Raw genomic sequence first — 20,782 nt, 5'->3', positions numbered from 1 at the left:
CAGTCGACGTCTGTCTTCAGGAGTCTGGGAATCCGGGTGGTGCAAAACTTTTTTTGATATATGTTTATAACATCCTCGGACTTCTTACCGCGTCTGTTCAGGGTGAAACTTTGAGTTTTCGACGATTACCTTCTCGTCAGTAGTAAGTGACTACCAAAACTGCTGCTATAGTGGCCTTGTATGACCCTTAGAGAGCTTCTGATTGGTCGGCGATTACGTAACGCCGTCGCAGATGGTGTAAACGTCTGCGACGGTGGCGCCATCACTCCAGCCATAGCGTAAACAATGCGACGAATATCCGTGGTCTTCTCTGCATCGAGAGCAAGCTTTCATGCATCAGTAAGATCATATCCATCGGCACGGTTGAATATCTTCTACAAAACTTCTGTTACGTCATACAGTATTTTATGTTTGTTTGTGAGGCTGTGCTCAGCAACTGCAGATTTCTCCAGTTCTCGGTATTTAGTATGCCATTGATGTTCTGCACAGCGATCGCAAACGGTGCGGATGGACTGACCGATTTAATTGCTTCTGCACTCACAAGGGATGTTATAAATCCCAGGGATCCTGAGCCTAGACTGTCCTCAACATGGCGTAGTATCTTTTTTTCGTCTTAAGAGGCCGGAAAATAGATTTGTTACCCCGTCTTCCCAGGATTCTGCCTATTTTGCTGGATATAGCGCCACAGAAAGGAACGAATGGAATCGTTGGCTTATCACATGAATGTTCAACAATTTCACGTTTGCTTTTCTTGCAGATCTCTGACTTCATGTCACGTGATCCAAAGACGTTATGGTGTGGTGACAGTTTTACCACTTAGTTACACACTTATTGTCATTTTCACGTCCATATTTCAGTTTTACTTGGTAAAAACAGCATAACTGTAATAATGGTGCTTCATCTTTATGTAAGTAGAGATATATTTTCGTCAAATGCTGTCTTACCACTTAACAATTGTTCCACTTGTATCTGTGTAGTCACCAGCAATTTTTTTTTTTTTTGTATTTATACAGTGATCTCCAACAGTATAAACATGTAAATGAATGTATAAACACCTGAGGATGGGCGCAAGCCTGAAACCGGTCGTGTGAAAAATAAATAACGTTTTATTGTGACTGGTAGCGGATATTTTTCTACACCCTATAGAGCTGATCTTCATTTAAATTAATAACAAATCTGATTCTTCCTTTTGTTGCATTCTGTGCAGTGGATTTGATTTTGTTCAAGCAAGCACTAACGCAAGTAGCGAGATTTCTGATCAAAACAGCTGAGGTAAATACTAAACGACCAGTTCTTGATATGCGACTTCATGTTACAGTAACTGGGGGTCATAAATCAAGAAGACCACCTGTGGACTGCTGCTGTTGCTGTGAAGGTGCAGGCAAGACTTCCAATTCTGCTAAAGGTGTTTTGCTCTGATGAAAAAAAGACAAAACGTAAGTATAGCCGAATATGTAAATAACAATATTATTGTTATTATCTGATAGATAAATACTTACTGCCAGTGCTCTTCTGCCTTTTATTCTGGCTTGAGGAAGCAACTGCTCCCTGCAAGTAGCATTTCATTATGATCCTCTCACTACAGAGTACAGACCTCGAATGATTCCTATCGGCCAAGAGCAAAATGGAGGAAGGAGAAGAGAGGGTTGGGTGGGGGGATAGGGGAAGGTGAGGGTAAAGGGTGACCTGAATATAATAAACTTAATTGTGTCAGCTTTAATCTGACACCGCCGAAAGTGCTGACTTCGCTGTCACCCGAACTGGCAGTGCTAAACTACTCACACCTGAAACTTAGCTATGTGTGGGTAGCTCGTCACTTGTGCATACTCACAATCCTGGACGAGACGATGAGGTGCCGCCCCTGCAGGATGCTCCGCGTGTCCTCCATGTCCTCTTCGTTGGTCCTGGTGCTGGAGAAGCCCTGGGCCGGCGTCCAGGTGCCGACGCGCCGGAATCCAGCAGCAGATAGCTGAAGCACTTCCAGCGAGAAGCCCACGCGTCGGCCCAGGTCGTCGAATGCGATGCTTCCAGAGATTCCTTCGTGCTGTATCTACGATCCATCAACAAAATTCGCAATCATTAAACTCTAATATTCACTACATTATACGAGTTGTCATGCAGAAGTTCCAGAAACTTGAATTTTGCCCGCAAATGGTTACGTGAGCTGCGAGTTACCGCTATGCGTCTCGCCATTCAGAGTTCTTGAATCTGTGTGACAGGTGGCTGCAAGCTGAGCAGTTTGGACAATTGGCGGTAAGCGTATTTCAGTTGCTGTCTTTAAGTGATTTTGTGGTTAGCCCGGAAGAGCGGTGTTTCTGTACGAAATTTTGTTATGTACCTGACTAAACTGCTGAAGAAACGCATTAAATGTTGAAGCAAGATATGGAGGAGAACTCATTACGTCAGAGATAGCCTTACGACTGGTATAAGCGTTTCACCAAAGTGTAAACATCGAATGGCCATGATAATCGTTCCGGTCGGCCGTCAACCGGCGACAAACCAGCAAATGTTCAGAAAGTTGGGGACCTGAGTCTGCTACAGTGTTGACACACCATTTAAAATCTCTACATCATATTGGGAATAAATTGTGGTACCTGTGAAAGTATTCTCTCAGAAGAACTGAGAAGGATGCCAACGAAGTTTGTGTCACTACTGCTTCAAGACGACCATATACAACTTCACGTCGAAGGCTACAGGGAGCTTCTATAACACTTTCAGGACAAGTAAGAATGCATGGGTATTTCAGACCAAATTTGAGATTTGACCATGACCGACCTCCTCCCCTTCCCGCTCTCCTCCCCTCCCTCGCCCCCCCCCCCTAACTGTTCCACACCCTAAGCCTCGGTCCCCTCCCCCTTCCCGCTCCCCCTGCCATTCATAAGCCACACCCCTTTCCCTGCCATCCCCTTTCCTAAGCCAAACTTCCAAACCAGCTGTGTTACACACATTTAGTTGTCCCAATAATCCCTCAGCTTACTTACATTTCCATAATACATGTGTAATCAGTGTGTTACATTTACATTATCATTATGTAACTACTACCTGTAGGTTACAATTTTAGACATTACTTTACTATCACATGCAGCTTACAGTTTTAGTTTACGTCTTTCCTACATCTACAGCACATAGGTTTCAATTTCAGTTCATTACATTCACAACAAGTATTTTATTGGTAAGTCAATAGTAAATCACTTTCTGTCGCACATACAAGTGATGACTACCCATGTCTTCCGGAAAATGATACCATGCTATACTGCACAATTCAAGGTAGAAGTGTTTACCACCTTTTGTTAATAACGCCAGTTATTTCACTTTATAGTGGTAACTCTATGTAACTTTGATCAAATTATATACTGAACAGCCGATTTATCAACGTTATTTACCAAACATTCTCAGTAGTTACCAATGACTAATTCCTCGGCTAATGAGCATTTCGCACCCTTTGCGCCCCACCTTACGTGTTGTGTTTCAGTTTTAAGAGTGTAAATTTTTTCTCTCTGTTCTGAGATTTCTGTAATAATTCATCTTTCATTAAACATAATTTCTTTTTATGGATGCATCGGATGTTACAAATGTTATCATTGGGGTAAAGTGAATTGTCAGAACAGCTGTGCTCATAACTTTTAAAGTCATAATAAATATTCGAGGTAGTTCCATGACGAATTAAGCTATATATATCTGAGTAAAACATTTTAACACGTTTTGCTTGAAATTTCTTCAACATATACCTGTAAGTGTCTTAGAAATATCTACACTAGACATTCCTATAGGTAGAGGTTTTGTTTTTGCTTACTTCAGTAGCAACCAAATTTTGCTTAAACACGACACTGCTTTAAATTCAGTATTGCAGACAGAGCAACAGCTTAACGTCTATCTTCCCGATGTGTTATTGGTTTCAAATCACTCATTTTTTCCACATTCTGCATAGTTTATCCAAATACACTGTTATTCATTAATTTTAAAAAAATTGTTTTCAGAACTACTTTTTGCATTCATACATTTCTCAGCATTAATATAGATATACAGTTTCATGCAGCAAGATTGACGGAATGATAATATCCGGTGAATTTTGTTTGGTAAAAGATTATTGTTCAGACACTGTTTTATATTTCTATAGTGAATTATCCAATTTTTTATTGGATAATATGGGAATCAGCTTCTTTGGTACTCCTGGCTTTATCATTTTACCTGTGCATATCGATACAACGGAGCGAAATTCATGGATGTTTTCAGGATACACAAGGTCTACTTCTAAAATGTAGCCTATGTCTGAATCATTATAGCTAACTTTTGTTTGGATAGTACGCACGCCGACGTGCTGACTTCTGCAGACTCCAGAGGCAATAAAATAGTTTAATTATCTGCCTTTCGGGGTGTAACAGGCAGGCCGACATGCAGCGACGCCAAAACTCAGCTGATTCTCGTTGGTGAGATATGACACACACACACACACACACACACACACACACACAGTAGCTGACTGTCATTTACATAATGCACAAGTGCACTTATTAACCTCTCAGAGACATATATGTGCTGTGATGGATTCGTAGTATCAGTTCCAGACCTCTATCTGTATGTACAAAACCGAATACGATCTTTCTCCACCTGTTCCCAAGCTCCAAAGCATGCAGTTCATTATTCGAAATCTCATGGGAAAATTTCTCCTTTAGAATTTACAAATCGCACATTTTGTGGCTGACAAAATTTTTTCCCATTCTGCAACTGAGTCTTTACTTCATTTGCTATATCCTACTTAAATTTCAAACAATAATCGCCACTTTTCAAGGTTCCTCTATAATGTATATTATTTCATTATCTTGTCAACTGCTTTCATTGCTAGCAAGAAATATAATCTCTATACCTATTCACTTCGGTTATTCGAATGGACATGGTCGATATGTACTGACGATTTGTTGGAGTCCATGTCTAATCTTTAACTATAGTTTATTTTTGTCCTCTCTGTGCCTGTACATTCCCCTGCTGATATCTATTGCAACTTATTTCTCAAAACTATAAAATTTCAGACATGCAATATTTCTACATACGCTGAGAGTAGCCTGGTCATTTTAAATGATATTAGACGCTTATTCCCCAGATAATGGTTTCAAAAACTAGACGTGCAACACGTATACAAATTGTAGTCGTAATTAAACTTTAAGAGATAAATGAATACAATTTCTAATTCTGCTTCACCTAACGTCACTCATTTTTATAAATATAGAGTAACGTTCTCAAGCACTGGTGGAACTGCTACATGTTAGCTTCCTATTCTCCACAAGCAACGTAAAATGGTGGTTTTAGTGCCTTATATGTTTTACATAGACACACCCTACTTGAGTACAACGCACGGAACATTCATGAAACTATGCGAAACAGTCACAAAAATCCTTCTTTGCGATGATGTTCAACTCGCACGTTACATCGGCTTCAATGTCGGTTGCGTCGTCAAAGTGTTGATCCTTCATGTGAACTTCTGCACAATTTCGTTCTGAGATGAGTTCGTGTTGATAACACCATCTCTCGTCACTAGTGATGGTCTTTCCCAGAAAGAATTGTTTGCGTTTCACATTTCAATCAAGTCGCTGCAGGAGTCCACAGTCGTTGTTTTTGTTCAGGAGTCGTGGTATGCGGGACATACTTTGGAAACACTTCTCTCTTCTTCAAAACATGTGGAGAATTTCTTGAACGCTTTATTTACGATTCAACAACGTTGACACACTACAGCTACACCTCTACGACTCGAAGTGCTCGTACTTAACACTAACTACCTGTAATTGACTGCACATTTGTTGTTTACAGTTGTTAGTTCAAACGATCACCATAGTTACTGCCCTCATGTCACTTACATACTGTGGTGACGGAAATCATGGGGTACCTCGTAATGTCGTGTCGAATCTCTTTTTATCTGGCGTAAGGCAGGAGCTGCACGAGGTGTGCACTCAACAAGTCGTTGGAAGCCCCTGGAGAAATATTTAGCCGTGCTGTGTCTATAGCCATCCATAATTGCGAAAGTGTTGACGATGCAGGATTTTGTGCATGAGCTGATCTCTATGTTATGTCCCACAAATGTTCGATGGAATTCATGATCTGGGTGGCCAAAACGTTCGCAGTGTTGTCCGGGATGATCTTCAAAGCAATTGCGAACAATTGTGGCCCAGTGACATACAGCATTGTTATCCATAAAAATTCCATCGTTGTTTGGAAATATGAAGTCCATGAATAGCTGCAAATTGTCTAATGGTCTCCAAGTAGCAGTTGGACCAGAGGCCTCAGTTCATTTCATGTAAAAACAACTCATACCATTATAGAATTACCAACAGCTTGCACAGTGCCTTGTTGGAACTTGGGTCCATTGCCTCATGGAATTTGCGCCACACTCGAACACTACCACGAGCTTTTACCAAATGAAATTGGGACTCATATAACCAGGCCACGGTTTTCCAGTATTCTAGGGTCCAACCAATACAGTCTCGAGCCCAGGAAAGGCGTTGCAGACGCTATCGTGCTGTTAGATAAAACTCTCCCTTCGGTCATCTGCTGGCATAGCCCATTAACACCAAATTTCGCCGTGCTGTCATATTCGATACCTTCGTTGTACGTTCAACATTGATTTCTGTGGTTGTCTTACGCACTGTTGCTTTTCTGTTAGTACTGACAACTCTACTCAAACAATGCTGCTCTCGGTCGTTAGGTGAAGGCCATCAGCCACTGTGTTGTCCGTGGTAAGAGAAAATGCCTGAAATTTGATATCGCCGGCTCACCCTTGACATTGTGGATCTCGGAATATTGAAAAACCCAACGATTTTCGAAATGTCCCATGCGTCTGGTTCCAACTACCACTCTGCGTTCAATTCCCATGTTGCGGCCATGATCACGTAGGAAATTTTCACATGAACCACCTGATTGCAAATAACAGCTTCGCCAATACACCCCCCTTTTATCCCTTGCTTAAACGGTACCACTGCCATCGGTATATGTGAACATCGCTGTCCCCTGACTTTTGTCGCCTCAGTATACCCAGGACTAAAATCAGTCTCGGAAACTTTTGGGCGGTCAGTGTATAATTACTAGAAGGATGTGTCCGCATTTTATTTTGTATAACTTAATTCGCTACATCCGTTTCGGCTGTTGAGACTTTAATGTTTTTCTCTTCTGTTCAGTTCTCATGTGGTGACGTGCTATAGGCACACTTTAAAATGAACTAAAGCTCTAAAATGGCCAGTTACGATAAATAAAGAACATAGGTCTGTTTTGTACAAACAGCGTGTTGGATATGATGAATACTTTCTAAGAATTTGTCAGAGTTCTGGTGCCCACCAAGAAGAAATCAAAGGGACGTGTCTTGGTTAAAACAATCTTGTAAATGTGTGAAACTATTGAATTCCTAAGCGGTTTCACAAAACTGCAAGCAATTAACCCAAGCTTTAACATGTAAAATTATTTCTGAACGGACACAGTCACCGGGAGAAATACGACTGCAAGCCATGCAGAAGGGAGCCGTATGGTCCTTGGCACCGTGACCGCGATAGCTTCCCTGTGGAAGACTGGACATTTTTTTGTGGTAGCAAATAAAGAAAACCTATTTCGAGAAACAGCGCCTCGCTGCTTCTCCGACGCCAAGAGTACAGTGGCAACAGAGCGCTGTCCAGTCCGACTACTTGATACGAAAACGGACAGAGATCGTCTCGTCAGAAGAATGTGAAGAAACACGCTCGGAAAAAATGACGCAGTACTATGTTCGTAAAAGTAAGAACATCCACCACAAATCAGCGATGTTCGAAACTGTCCCGTCTTCAGTGTTTTCCATACGTTCATTTTTCGGCGACTTTGCAGAGAAACTCCTCATTCCTTATCTTTTCAGTGCACTTAATTTTCGATTTCCGTCCTTAGCACCACATCTCAGACGTTCAGTTCCGTTTTTTCTGGTTTTTCATGATTCATTGTCAATATAACACTGTTATCCAAAAGTTACAAAAAATTTCTTCCTCAAATGAAGGCCTATTTATGATATTACTGGAGTTCTATTAGCCAGGAACGCCCTCTTTACCTGCCCTAGTCCATCTTTTATCTCCTCCTCGCGTCGTCCGTCATGTGTGATTTTGCTTCCAAACTAGATGTGTTCCTTCAATTCGCCCACTTCGTTTTCAGCAATTTAGTACTAACTTTATAGCTAATCTCGTTTCTGATACTCCTCTTTACTATCGTCCATATTGTGTACTCATTAATTATATTGTTCTTTCCATTCAGCAGGTTCTGTAATTTTCTTCGCTTACATTGAGGACATTATTGATATTCTTTCACCCTGAATTTTGAACCCACTTTTGAATCTTTCCTGTACTTCGGTCATTGCAACTTCGACATATGGTTTGAACAGTAGAGGTAATAGACTGAAACCTTGTCTTACACTCTTTTTAATCCGAGCCCTTTGTTTTTTGTCTTCCATTCTTTTTGTTCAGTGTTGGTAGTTGTAACACACTATCTGATCAAAAGTATCCCGACACTTGATACTGGATGAGGGCTTGGTCTCTGCTGGGGCATCTTAATGAGACGTCTGAAAGCCTGTGGAGGAATTCAGCCCATTCACACTCAAGAGCCGAAAGCAGAGAGGAAAATAATGTTGGCAGCTGGGGTCTGGAGCGAAGTCGACGTTGTCAGCGATCCGAAAGTGTGATCCACTGAGTTCGGATAGAGACTGTTGCCAGGTCAGTCCATTTCAAGATTGTTATTGTCCACAAACTATTGCCTCACAGATGCTGCTTCATGATAGGTTGCGTTGGCATGTTAATACCAACAGACATCGTCTCCGATCTGTTCCTCTACTGTACGCAGTACATAAGCTGTGAAATGTGTTTGTACTCTTCCGCATTTAGTCTTTTTTTATCTCAGTTAGGTGATCGCACCTTAAATACTTCTCTGTTGACAATACACGTAACGGTATATCAGGTCCGCAGCTCGTGGTCGTGCGGTAGCGTTCTCGCTTCCCACGCCCGGGTTCCCGGGTTCGATTCCCGACGGGGCCAGGGATTTTCTCCGCCTCGTGATGACTGGGTGTTGTGTGATGTCCTTAGGTTAGTTAGGTTTAACTAGTTCTAAGTTCTGGGGGACTGATGACTATAGATGTTAAGTCCCATAGTGCTCAGAGCCATTTGAACGGTATATCACGTTCCTCTTGCCAAACCCAACCCTTCCGTTGTATTTTCGTAGGGTATACCGTGATTCGTTACTCCAAATCGTTCGTTTCCAGTCATCTCCCGTCCAGTGACGTCGCTCTTTATACACTACTGGCCGTTAAAATTGCTACAACACGAAGATGACGTGCTAAAGACGCGAAATTTAGCCGACAGGAAGAAGATACTCTGATATGCAAATGATTAGCTTTTCAGAGCATTCACACAAGGTTGGCGCCGGTGGCGACACCTACAATGTGCTGACATGAGGGAAGTTTCCAACTGATTTCTCATACACAAACAGCAGTTGACCGGCGTTGCCTGGTGACACATTGTCGTGATGCCTCGTGTAAGGAGGAGAAATGCGTACCATCACGTTCCCGACTTTGATAAAGGTCGGATTGTAGCCTATCGCTATTGCAGTTTATCGTATCGCGACATTGCTGCTCTCGTTGGTCGAGATCCAATGATTGTTAGCAGAATATGGAATCGGTGGGTTCAGGAGGGTAATACGGAACGCCGTGCTGGATCCCAACGGCCTCGTATCACTATTAGTCGAGATGACAGGCATCTTATCCGCATGGCTGTAACGGATCGTGCAGCCACGTCTCGATCCCTGAGTCAACACATGGGGACGTTTGCAAGGAAACCAACCATCTGCAAGCACCGTTCGACGACGTTTGCAGCAGCGTGGACTATCAGCTCGGAGACCATGGTTGCGGTTACCTTTGACGCTGCATCACAGATGGTGTACTCAACGACAAACCTGGGTGCACGAATGGCGAAACGCCATTTTTCGGATGAATCGAGGTTCTGTTTACAGCATCATGATGGTCGCATCCGTGTTTGGCGGCATCGCGGTGAACGCACATTGGAAACATTTATTCGTCATCGCCGTACTGGCGTATCTCCCGGCGTGATGTTCTAAGTCGCTGAAGTTTCCTGATAGGCCCATTCTACTGTCTCTTTTTCTCTTCTGTCGATACAATACCCCCGCCTCCTTTTACACTAGCGGGTCCTCCTGTCGTGACATTCCGCTTTACTTAGGGGTGTCTCGATATTTTTGATCAGATAGTGTACTGTTTATTTACCCGCCTTTCCATATAGCTTACCCCCATTTTCGTGAGAATTTCCTGTATCTCGCACCATTTTTCACTGTCGAGTGCTTTTTTAGTCTATAAACGAGTCTTTATTTTCCTTAAGTTTTCAGTCCCAACGTCAGAAAAGCTTCTCTGTTGCTTTTACCCTTTATGAAGCCAAACTATCGTCTAACACATGTTTAATTTTATTTACCATATTCTATACATAATTCTTGTCAGCAATTTCGATGCATGCGTTGTTAACCTGATTGTGCGATAGTTCCTGACTTATCTTCTGTTTCTATCCTCAGAATTATATGAATGATATTTTTCCGAAAGTCAGATGGTATGTCTGCAGTCTCGAGGATTTTACAGCTAACTTTAATAGCTTCCCCAATGACTTTAGAGATTCTATAGGAATGTTACATCTCCCTTCTGCCTTGGTTGATCGCGTGTCTTCCAAATCTAGCTTGAACTCTGACCATAATTCTAGATACCCTACGTCTTCTATAACGACTTACATTTCTTCTTATGTCACATTATCGCATCAGTCCTCCCCCTCGTAAAACCTTCATGCAGTCTTTCCATCTAACTGCCCACTCCTCTACGTTTAACAGCGCAATTCCCAGTGCACTCTTAACATTGTCGCATTTTATTTTCAATTCACCTTGCTCTGACTGTTCTAAATGCTGAGTCAAGCCTTCCGAAGAGAATTTACTTTTCGATTTCTTCTTATTTTTTCTATCGGTATTTCATTTTGTCTCCTCCACACTCCCGATTTATTTATTTCCTAAGTGACTTACACTGACGAGCCAAAACATTATGACTACTGCCCAACGAGAGGTTGTACGCTGCTTGGTAGGGCTGAGGGCACGTGACGCGGTAAGAGAAGCCTATGAGCGGAGCAGAGACAAATGGGGAATCATTCTAGAGCTATTAAGTTCAGCAAATGCGGAAATCCGCCGACTTGAGCAACTTCGACAAAAGCTAGATTGTTGTGACCCAAAGCTTGGGAGCGAGAATCTCGGAAGCGGCGAAGTTGTTCGGCTGTTCGAGTGCTACTGTCGTCAGCGTCTATGCAAAGTGGGTGAAGAATGCTGAAACCTATCAAGTATTTGTAGAATCATGGCACGTGGAATCACTGCTTAATTGCGTTCCAGAAGTGGACCGACACACTTTTAAGTAGGTGGTCACAAAGTTTTGGGTCATCACTGTGTATTCTGATCTTTTTCTGAATATATTTATACTTTCTTCTTTCGTCGATCAATTGAAATATTTCATCTTTTACTAAAGGTTTTTTCTCAGTAACCTTCCTTGTACCTATTACTTCTGCATCCAACTTCTGTGATTTCCCTTTTTGAGATTTTCACATCTCTCCAACTAAACTACCTACTATATTATTGTAAGGTGGCGTGGTCTCCTGATGTTCATTTCTTACATATTCCGTCCTCACAACCATATTCGACATATCAAGACGCTTCATTCAAACCCAAACTCGATAAGGTAGAGTCAATTTTGTATGAATTCATGTAAGCGATGTGCAAATCTAATAAGTGCGCACTGAGCTTGAAAAAGCCGAGGCTGGCGTACACAACATGACGGCCACAGGAATTTTCGTTTTTAGGCAATAAGCCCGCTGGGAGGTCCGTCCCTCCAGAGGGGTGAGTCAACACACACCTACTTCAGCTGGAGCGACCGCCCAGAGAGAGAACAGCTTTTGCCAGAGCGAAGGGAAACGACCCCCGTGTTCGACTTAAAAGCAAATTCCGCTACATTGTGTGGGAGCGCCCTGAAGACGCTTTTTTTGACGGATCGACTGTGTAGTTCCAGAGTTCTCACAGGAGGACAGTATACGCCTAATGGAGATGCTACATATTTCCACATTGGTCGACTTAAATGAAACGTCATTCTCCCATTTAAAAGAGCAATGCTGATTGGGGGAGTATTTCTGACACAAAGAGCCAGAGGAGTGAGGGAAGACAGCGAATGATATACCCTTGCACTTTTTCAAGAAAAAGGGGTCATTCCGTTGTCGCTCTTGGAGCAGAAACATGTAACGAGAGGGAGTGCGCTCGTACATGTATGCAAAGAGCGAAGGACAAAGTCTCACCTCAGTACTTCGCTGGGAGAGCACCTCTGTCGTTAACGAATCGGAGTGATACTCTATATTGAGTTGCTCATGATTAATCATTGTTCACTGTGTTGGCCGCCACACTTATTGTGCGGTGTGTACATGGACAGAGTACTAGTTTAGCACCTGCGAGCGAATATTGAGTGGCATCGTGGTGGACTGGTTATCTGACCGGTGTACCATGCCAATAGTTAGACTAGGGGTGGATAAGAGTCCTTGACTTCATCAAGGCGTAGGGAGAGTTTGATTGGCGAAGGTCAATCCAGACAGAAAGAGATAGTTGTGTTATTTGTCCGCAGCGAACGGCGCAGGCAGCAGTCTTCGCAGCTCATGGTATTGTGTGCTACAGCGTATGCGAGCCCCATCTTTCCTCCCTAACAGTACACCCCATTACATTTCTCACGTGACAGCCTTGACTGTACCTATAAAAGTTATTCATGTTGTGTAGTTGTGGCTCTCAGCCATTCTGCAGAGTAAATAATATTCTTAAAGAAAAGGGAGAAAAGAACCTTTCCATACTTTGTAAAATAATAGCATTCCTACCCATAAGAAGCAATCTACTGTTCCGAAAAGAACCCAGAAATTTATTAATTTATAAGAAAAAGTCTCACTTGGTTTCTCAGAATTTTTTTGGAATAAATAATATTTTTCGTTTGTTTAATGTTTTTCTTACACTAACTAACAATACTGCAGTACCCAAGTATACCACTAGTTACGTAAGAGTACAGAATATTTTTGTGTCTTTTCCTTACAGCGGACAACTCCAGAAGATATTTGTTGCTGAATGTTTTTCAATCAGTTCTTGTTGGTACATTAGGAGCGTCTGTCTGACTTCTGTAGTAGTGTAAGGTGGAACTTGTTTCTTGCTGGAGCCAAAGGGTACTTGTTGGATCAATCCATTTAGCAACTTGACAAAAATAAAACCCACACACTCACAGTATTCATTATCGCAGCATCCACAGCCCTGTAACCTACAAACGCACTTCATTTCAGATTGACTCTTCCGGACGGTTCTGTTAAACTTCACTCCACTTTTCCTCATTACTACATTGTGATCCGAGTCTATATCTGCTTCTAGGTATGCTTTACAATCCAACATCGGATTTCGGTATCTCTGTCTGACCAAAAAAGTGAGATCTACATGGAAACTTTCTTTGTCTGCAGGCCTTTTCCAAGTATACCTTCTTCTTGAATAGTGTATGCGCTATTACAGGTCGAAATTTATTGCAAAACTCAATTAGACTTTCTCCTCTCTCATTTCTATTACTAATCCCTTAGCGCCCTTTAACTTGCTCTTCTATTCGTTCTCCTACTACCTCATTCCTATCCCCCTATCGTTATTAGATAATCACCTTCTTTTACATAGTGAAATACTCGTTCAACATCTTCACAGCCTTTCTGTACCTCTTCATCTTCTGCTTGTGATGCCAGCACCTGTACCTCAACTGTTGATGCTGGCGATGATTTGCCGTCAGTTCTGGCGAGAAGAATCTTATCACTGAACTGTTGACAGTAACTCACTCTGTCCTACGTTCCTACTCACAACGATTCCTACTCCTGTTACACCACTTTCTTCTTTGTTCGTCTGACTACAAATCATTGCCTTCTTTCCATTTCACTTTACGTTCCCCACCATGTCTAGAATGAGTCTTTGTATTTACATTTTCAGAGTTTCTAGCTTCCCTGCAATGTAAAAATTTTCAAACTTCGACTTGTAGGAAGTTACCCTTGCGTCTCATATTTACTCCCCTTAATAAGAATGGATAGGTGATGTCAGCCGGACATTTATCTGAGAGTTATATGTACAAATTCCACTAAATCGACAGTGTTAATTTCGGCTAGACATTTCCACCTTCAGATACTTGCACAGGTAGTTTAAACGGCATGAAACGTGTGCAGAGCACAAATCAGGATTTTAACCTCTAATCACTTCAGGGGATGTGATGAGCTACTTCTCTGTTTAATGAAATGTACATTAAGCGTCAGTTATACAGCCATCTTACAAGCAGCCTGCGTTACTTTTATAAATCAAAAAGAGTGAGAATTGCTGGAAAGAAACGATAATATGCAAGATACATAGCACCGCGATTAAATAAAAAATAGACAAAGGGAATCGTTATGCAAATTGCAGGTTGAAACGGGTTTAATAAATATCAATAGAGAAACGTTAAAAGGCTGGTTTTAATGCTTCAGGTGTCTTACACAATCTCCCTGCACTCACCGTGTGAAACTGCAAGACTTTGACATGTCCAACTCGTGCATCACATTCGCACCTTCTTCGGTCTTGAAGAGCCGTCAGAGATCCATTCTCTGTTTGTCATTCTGTGGTATATTCGTATTGATAACACCAGGTCTCGTCACCCGTAATGATCGTTTACAGAAAATAATTGTCCGTATTTTTTCATTTTAATTAAGTTGGAGCAGGCATCTACACGTCCTTTTTTCTTCTGGAGTCAATGTGTGTGAGACAGACTTTGTACTTCTATCTTTTTCAAAAAATTCTCGAGAATATCTTGGACACTTGACTTAGAGGTAATCATTCGTTGCTTTATTTCTATTTCTGACACAACACACCGTGATAGCCTATCCATTACTTAACACCGCCTGCTCACAACTGACTCGTCTAACGTAGAGCTGTCTTTTACAGTTGTTTGTTCAATATGCCACTATAGCTACTGCGCTGACTTCGCTTATACGGCTAGAATAAAAGCAGTCTTGGTACTTTTAGGGCAGATTGTGTATATGGAGCCAGTACCATCCACACAGATTTCAGCACATTTATGTTACCTTGTACATGAGCAGGACAGATCAGATAGTTCAACTATTGTAGCTCGCTGTAACTCCAGCCTAGTGACAACACTGACTAGCATTTATTTTCTGGACTGAGTCGCAGAAACTGGGTGACAGGTAAAACTCTGTTAAGCTGATTGTGCGATAATTCTCACACTTTTCGACTCTTGCAGTCTTCGGAGTACTTTTTCCAAAAGTAACAAGGTATATCGTCAGACTCGTACATTCTAGACACCGATTGAATAACCTTTTTGTTGCCCTTTCGCCCCAATTATTTTACAAATTCCGATGGAATCTTATCTATTCCTTCCGCCTTATTTGATGTTAAGTTTTCCAAAGCTCTTTTAAATTCTGATTCTACTACTGCATCCCCTATTTCTTCTATATCGACTCCTCTTTCTCCTTCTATCGGATCAGAGAAATTTTCCCCCTCATAGAGGCCTTCAGTGTACTAATTCCACTTATCCGCTCTATCCTCTGCATTTAACAGTGGAATCCCATTGCACTCATATTGTTACCACTCTTACTTCTAATTTCAGTGTTTTGACCTTCCTACATGCTAAGTCAGTCCTACCGACAATCATTTCTTTTCGGTTTCTTCACACTTTTCATGCAGCCATTTCGTCTTAGCTTCCCTGCATTTCCTGTTTATTTCATTCCGCAGTGACTTGTATTTCTGTATTCCTGAATTTTTCTGAACATTTTTGTACTTCCTTCTTTCATCGATCAATTGAAGTATTTCTTCTGTTACCCACGGTTTCTTCGCAGATACCTTCTTTCCACCTATGTTTTTCTTTCCAACTTCTGTGACTGCCCTTTTTAAAGATGCCCATTCCTCTTCAACTGTATTGCCTATTTAAATATTCCTTATTGTAGTATCTACAACCTTAGAGAACTTCAACCATATCTCTTCATTCCTTGGTACTTCCTCACCCCACTTATTTGCGTTTTGATTTTTCCTGACTAATATCTTGAACTTCAGCCTACTCTTCATCACTACTATATTGTGATCTGAGTATATCTGCTCCTGGGTACGCCTGAAAATCCAGTATCTGATTTCGGATCCTGTGTCCTACCAAGATGAATCTTTCCGTATCTCTCAGGCTCTTCAAAGCATACCTCCTCCTCTTGTGATTCTTGAATAGAGTACCCGCTATTACTAGTTGAATGTATTACAGAACTCAGTTAATCTTCCCTCTCTGTCAATCCTAGTACCAAGGCTATATTCTCCCGTAACCCTTTCTTCTACTCCTTCCCACATAACTGAATTCCAGTCCCCTATGACAATTACATTTGCAACTCCCGTTACCTACTGAATTACTCGTTCAACTTCCTCATATACTTTCTCTGTCTCCTCATCTTCAACTAGCGACGTCGGCGTTTATACCTGAACTACCATTTTCGGTGTTGGTTTGCTGTCTATTCTGATGAGGACAACCCTATCACTTAACTGTTCACCCTAACACACTCTCGCCCCTACCTTCCTGTTCATAATTGATCCTACTCACGTTATACCGTCTTCTACTGCTGTTGATATTACCCTATACTCTTCAGACCAGAAATACTTGTTTTCTTTCCATTTAACTTCACTGATAGCCACTATATCTAGATTGAGCCTTAGAATTTCCCTTTTCAATTTTTTAGCTTTCCTATCACGTTCGAGCTTCTGATATTCCACGCTGCGTCTCGTAGAACATTATCCTTTCGCTAGTTATTCAATCTATTTCTCATGGTCACGTCTGCCTTGACAGTCCCCCTCTGGGGGGAGGCATTAAAGTCACATTAACGTGTATCCACAGCTTATGTGCTCTGTAACTGAAAAAGTGTCATGATGATCTCTCCATTGGCAATAGATTCCAGAGTAGTCTCCATTCGGATCTCCGGGAGGTTACTTCCAAGTCTAAGGTGACTATAAGAAAAAGACTGAATAACCAAGGAAAGGGTAACGTCCTGTGTGTCGGGGAGTGGAATGTCCGGACTCTGAACATGGCAGCGAAGCTAAAAAATCTGAAAATGGAAATGCTAAAGCTTCATCTAGATATAATGAAGGACAGTGAAGTGAAACGAAAAGAAGGCAAGGATTTCTGGTCAATCTATTATAGTTTAATATCAACAGCAGCGGAAAGTTGCATAACGGGAGTAGGATTAGTTATAAACAGGAAAGTAGGGCAGAGAGTGAGTTACTGTAAACAGTTCAGTGACAGTGCTATTCTCATCAGAATCGGCAGCAAACCAACACCTACAACAGTCGTTCAAGTATACATCACGACGAGCTAAGCAGAAGATGATGAGATAGAAAAAGTATATGAGAATGTTTAACGGGAAGTTCAGTACGCAACGGAGGACGAAAATCTAATAGACTAATTGAGTGCTGCAATTCATTTCACATGGCAACAGCGAATACTCTATTCAAGAATCACAAAAGAAGAGGTGTACTTGGAAAAGGATAGGAGACACAGGAAGATTCCAGTTATATTGAATCATGGTCAGGCAGAGATTCCGAAATCTGATATTGGACTGTGAGGCTTATGTTTCTTAGTCTATGCCAGAGTGTGTTATGTGCACACATTTCGATTAAAATGTCTTCTTTGTTCAATGATTCAATTAAAGGGGCGGCCCGATACAAATAATCAGTTAATTCATAATGATAAGAAGAATATTTCATATCACACTCCAATTCGGTCTACATACTATGATTTCAATCATTTTTAAACACTGGCTGACTAGTTACAATGAGAATGGAATTACTCTCTTCCGGAAATCGGGAACACGGTGGAAAAGGTGAGATTTCAGATTATTACGCGAAACACAATGGATAATTACTTTTGCACAATTAATTTTATCGGAAAATATATCATTTCTCTAAACATAGGACAAGAGCAAAATCATGACAAACTTGTAATAGTGAGAGCTGAATGAACGCTTTTGTCTATTGTTGAGGGCACCCAGTTTATTAAATTAGTGGTCTCTTTGTTATTAACCAAATTTCCAAATGTGTATGAATTCCTAAGGGACCAAATTGCTGAGGTCATCGGTCCCTAGACTTACACAGTACTTAAACTAATTTATCCTAAGGACAACACGTACACCCATGCCCGAGGGAGGACTCGAACCTCCACGGGAGAGGTCGCGCAGTCCGTAACATGGCGCCTCAAACCTCGCGGCAGCTCCGAGCGCCCTCTCTTCGTTATTCTGTGCTCAGTAGAGGGGGAAGGAATTATATATCTAGCATAATGAACGCTGTGCTGGAACGTCATCTTTAGTTCCTATTTCATATTCATTCGTTTTTAGCAACCCTTGCAACCAGGGAATTGGGTATCAATAATATCACTTTGAACCATAATACGAAATCGAATGGCAGAAAACTGGGGAGGCAGAACGAACATGGACGTACATGTACAAAGAAAATTAAATTAATGTATCCTAGAAATTTCTTCATACGATTACATTTAATCTCATCAAGAGCGTGCTATTCTCTGTTGACTGTGCAGTCATCTCCTTTCATAGGCAGACGCAAGTCATTAAATTCACTCACCTAAATTATTTACACCCCGTTGGATAATAGTAAAGTTCCTCACACGATTCACACACAAGTAAACCCGACTTAGCTATCCTCAAGTACGATCTGTAAGCTCATCGATTGTGCAGTTCGTCACCACGTGAATGATCGAAACCAATGGCATAATTTATTACTCGTCACGTTGATCGTCTTGGATTTTCATCTATGCCAAACTTCACGCGCTTTTCCTATTCATTAAACTAAGTTAGGACGTAACGTTCCGGACTCCCGCAGGAAATCCATGTAAGGTAGTACAGAGACAAACACCGACCGTATATATTCATGAAATTTCAACAAATAACTTCACACGCCTTGAGCACTAAATATTTCACACTTAACACACGCATGACCTGTTTGATTTCACACGATACGACTATCTTCCGCATTGTTCATTACCTGCTTCGGTGAAGCCTACATCACAAAGGAAAATAGACCGAAATTACTCAGAACACTAAACGTTAACTTTATTAATGAAGTTAAATGAATTGCAAAGCTATTCTTATTCATGTGTGTTTAACGCACCGAAAGATTACGTTGAAACTAATGAATGGAGTGAGTCTGCAGGCTTTCATCTGAAAGCAAAGTTCTGTCCGTAAAACCGACTATCAAAATTACTACAAAAAGTTGTCGTAACGTTATTCTAACTATAAGTCGCCTGAAAGAGAACGGATTAGTCACATATATTAGAGCATACTTCATCCCAGAAATAATATCTGCTTGCCAAGACGGACACCTTCATAGGTTCCGTGTGATCTCTCCGAAGTGCATCATGAATTCAATCAAACGGCAACGACACAATGATCGCCCAGCTCTTCTTTCTGTAGTGGAGGGGGAACCTGTTGCCAATCCCCGTTTTCCCGGACCAAACAGGTGCATCTTTGCTGACTGTACTCTAACATTTAAGTTGACATCAGATATTCAATAAACTACCTGTCTCTGAATTAATACATCTAGAAAACGAACTTCCATTTATCAGATCCAAATAATGCGTAGCCACACAGTAGAATACTTAAAAGGAAGTGTATTATGGAGTTCAATAAATAAACACAGGTTGTCCATTTCTTCACTATAGTCTCAAGGTCTTGCATTAATCAGTCTATCAAATGAAAATTACTTCTTTATGAAATCAGCCACTTAATATCACATAAAATTATAATCAGGAGGGAACAATCTGTTCCCTCCTAACCTCTAAAAAGGACAGTCACGGAAGATGGAAACAAAAACGTCGGTACAAGGAAGGTAACCGCGAAGAAATCATGGATAACAGAAGAAATCCTTCAGTTGATCAACGAAAGCAGGAAGTACAAAAATGTGCACGGAAATTCAGGATAGTATTAACACTGCAATGGGAATCCCCTTTTAAATGCAAAGGAGAGAGCAAATAGGTGGAAAGAGCACACTGAAGGCCTCTATGAGGGTCAGAACTCGTCTGATGACTTGATAGAAGAAGAAACAGAAGTCGACAGGAAAGAGATAGGAGATCCAGTATCGTAATTTGAATTTAAAAGAGTGTTGAAGATCTAAGATCAAATCAGACAGAAGGAATGGGTAACATTCCATTGGAATTTCTAAAATCATTGTCGGAAGTGGGAACAAAACGATTATGACGTTGGTGAGTAGAATTTATGAGACTGGCGCCATGCCATTAGAATTTCGGAAGAACAAAAAAAAGTGTTCGATAGTGTAAAGTGGTTCAAGACGTTCTTAATTCTGAGAAAAACAGGGGTAAGCTATAGCAAAAGGTGGGTAATATACAAGAACGAAGAGGAAACAACAAGAAAGACAAAGAACGAAATGCTCGGATTGAAAAGAGTGTAAGGGACGGTTGTAGTCTTTCGCCCTTACTTTTCAATTTATACACCGACGAAACGGTAACAGAAATAAAACAAAGGTTCAAGAGTGGTATTAAAATTCAGGGTGAAAGGATATCAGTGACAAGGTTCGCCAATGCCATTATTCTCAGAGAAAGTGAAGAAGAATTACAGATATGTTGAATGGAATGAACAGTCTAATGAGTACAGAATATGGATTGAGGGTAAAACGAAGAAAGACG

At 41.2% G+C, this 20,782-nt stretch overlaps 1 protein-coding gene across 1 annotated transcript in view; it reads right to left on the bottom strand.

Moving 5' to 3' along the window:
* LOC124775716 (glutamate receptor ionotropic, kainate 2-like) overlaps positions 1–20,782 on the bottom strand; it is a 282,789-nt gene that overhangs the window by 80,792 nt on the left and 181,215 nt on the right. The window contains exon 8 of the mRNA XM_047250541.1: positions 1,832–2,050. Coding sequence (XP_047106497.1) covers positions 1,832–2,050 — 219 coding nt within the window. The remainder of the gene's footprint in view (positions 1–1,831; positions 2,051–20,782) is intronic.

This window comes from Schistocerca piceifrons, chromosome 2 (assembly GCF_021461385.2).
Source record: "Schistocerca piceifrons isolate TAMUIC-IGC-003096 chromosome 2, iqSchPice1.1, whole genome shotgun sequence".
NCBI classification, from domain to species: domain Eukaryota; kingdom Metazoa; phylum Arthropoda; class Insecta; order Orthoptera; family Acrididae; genus Schistocerca; species Schistocerca piceifrons.
Note: the sequence above shows the minus strand (reverse complement) of the source record. Positions and strands in the feature narration are given on the sequence as shown.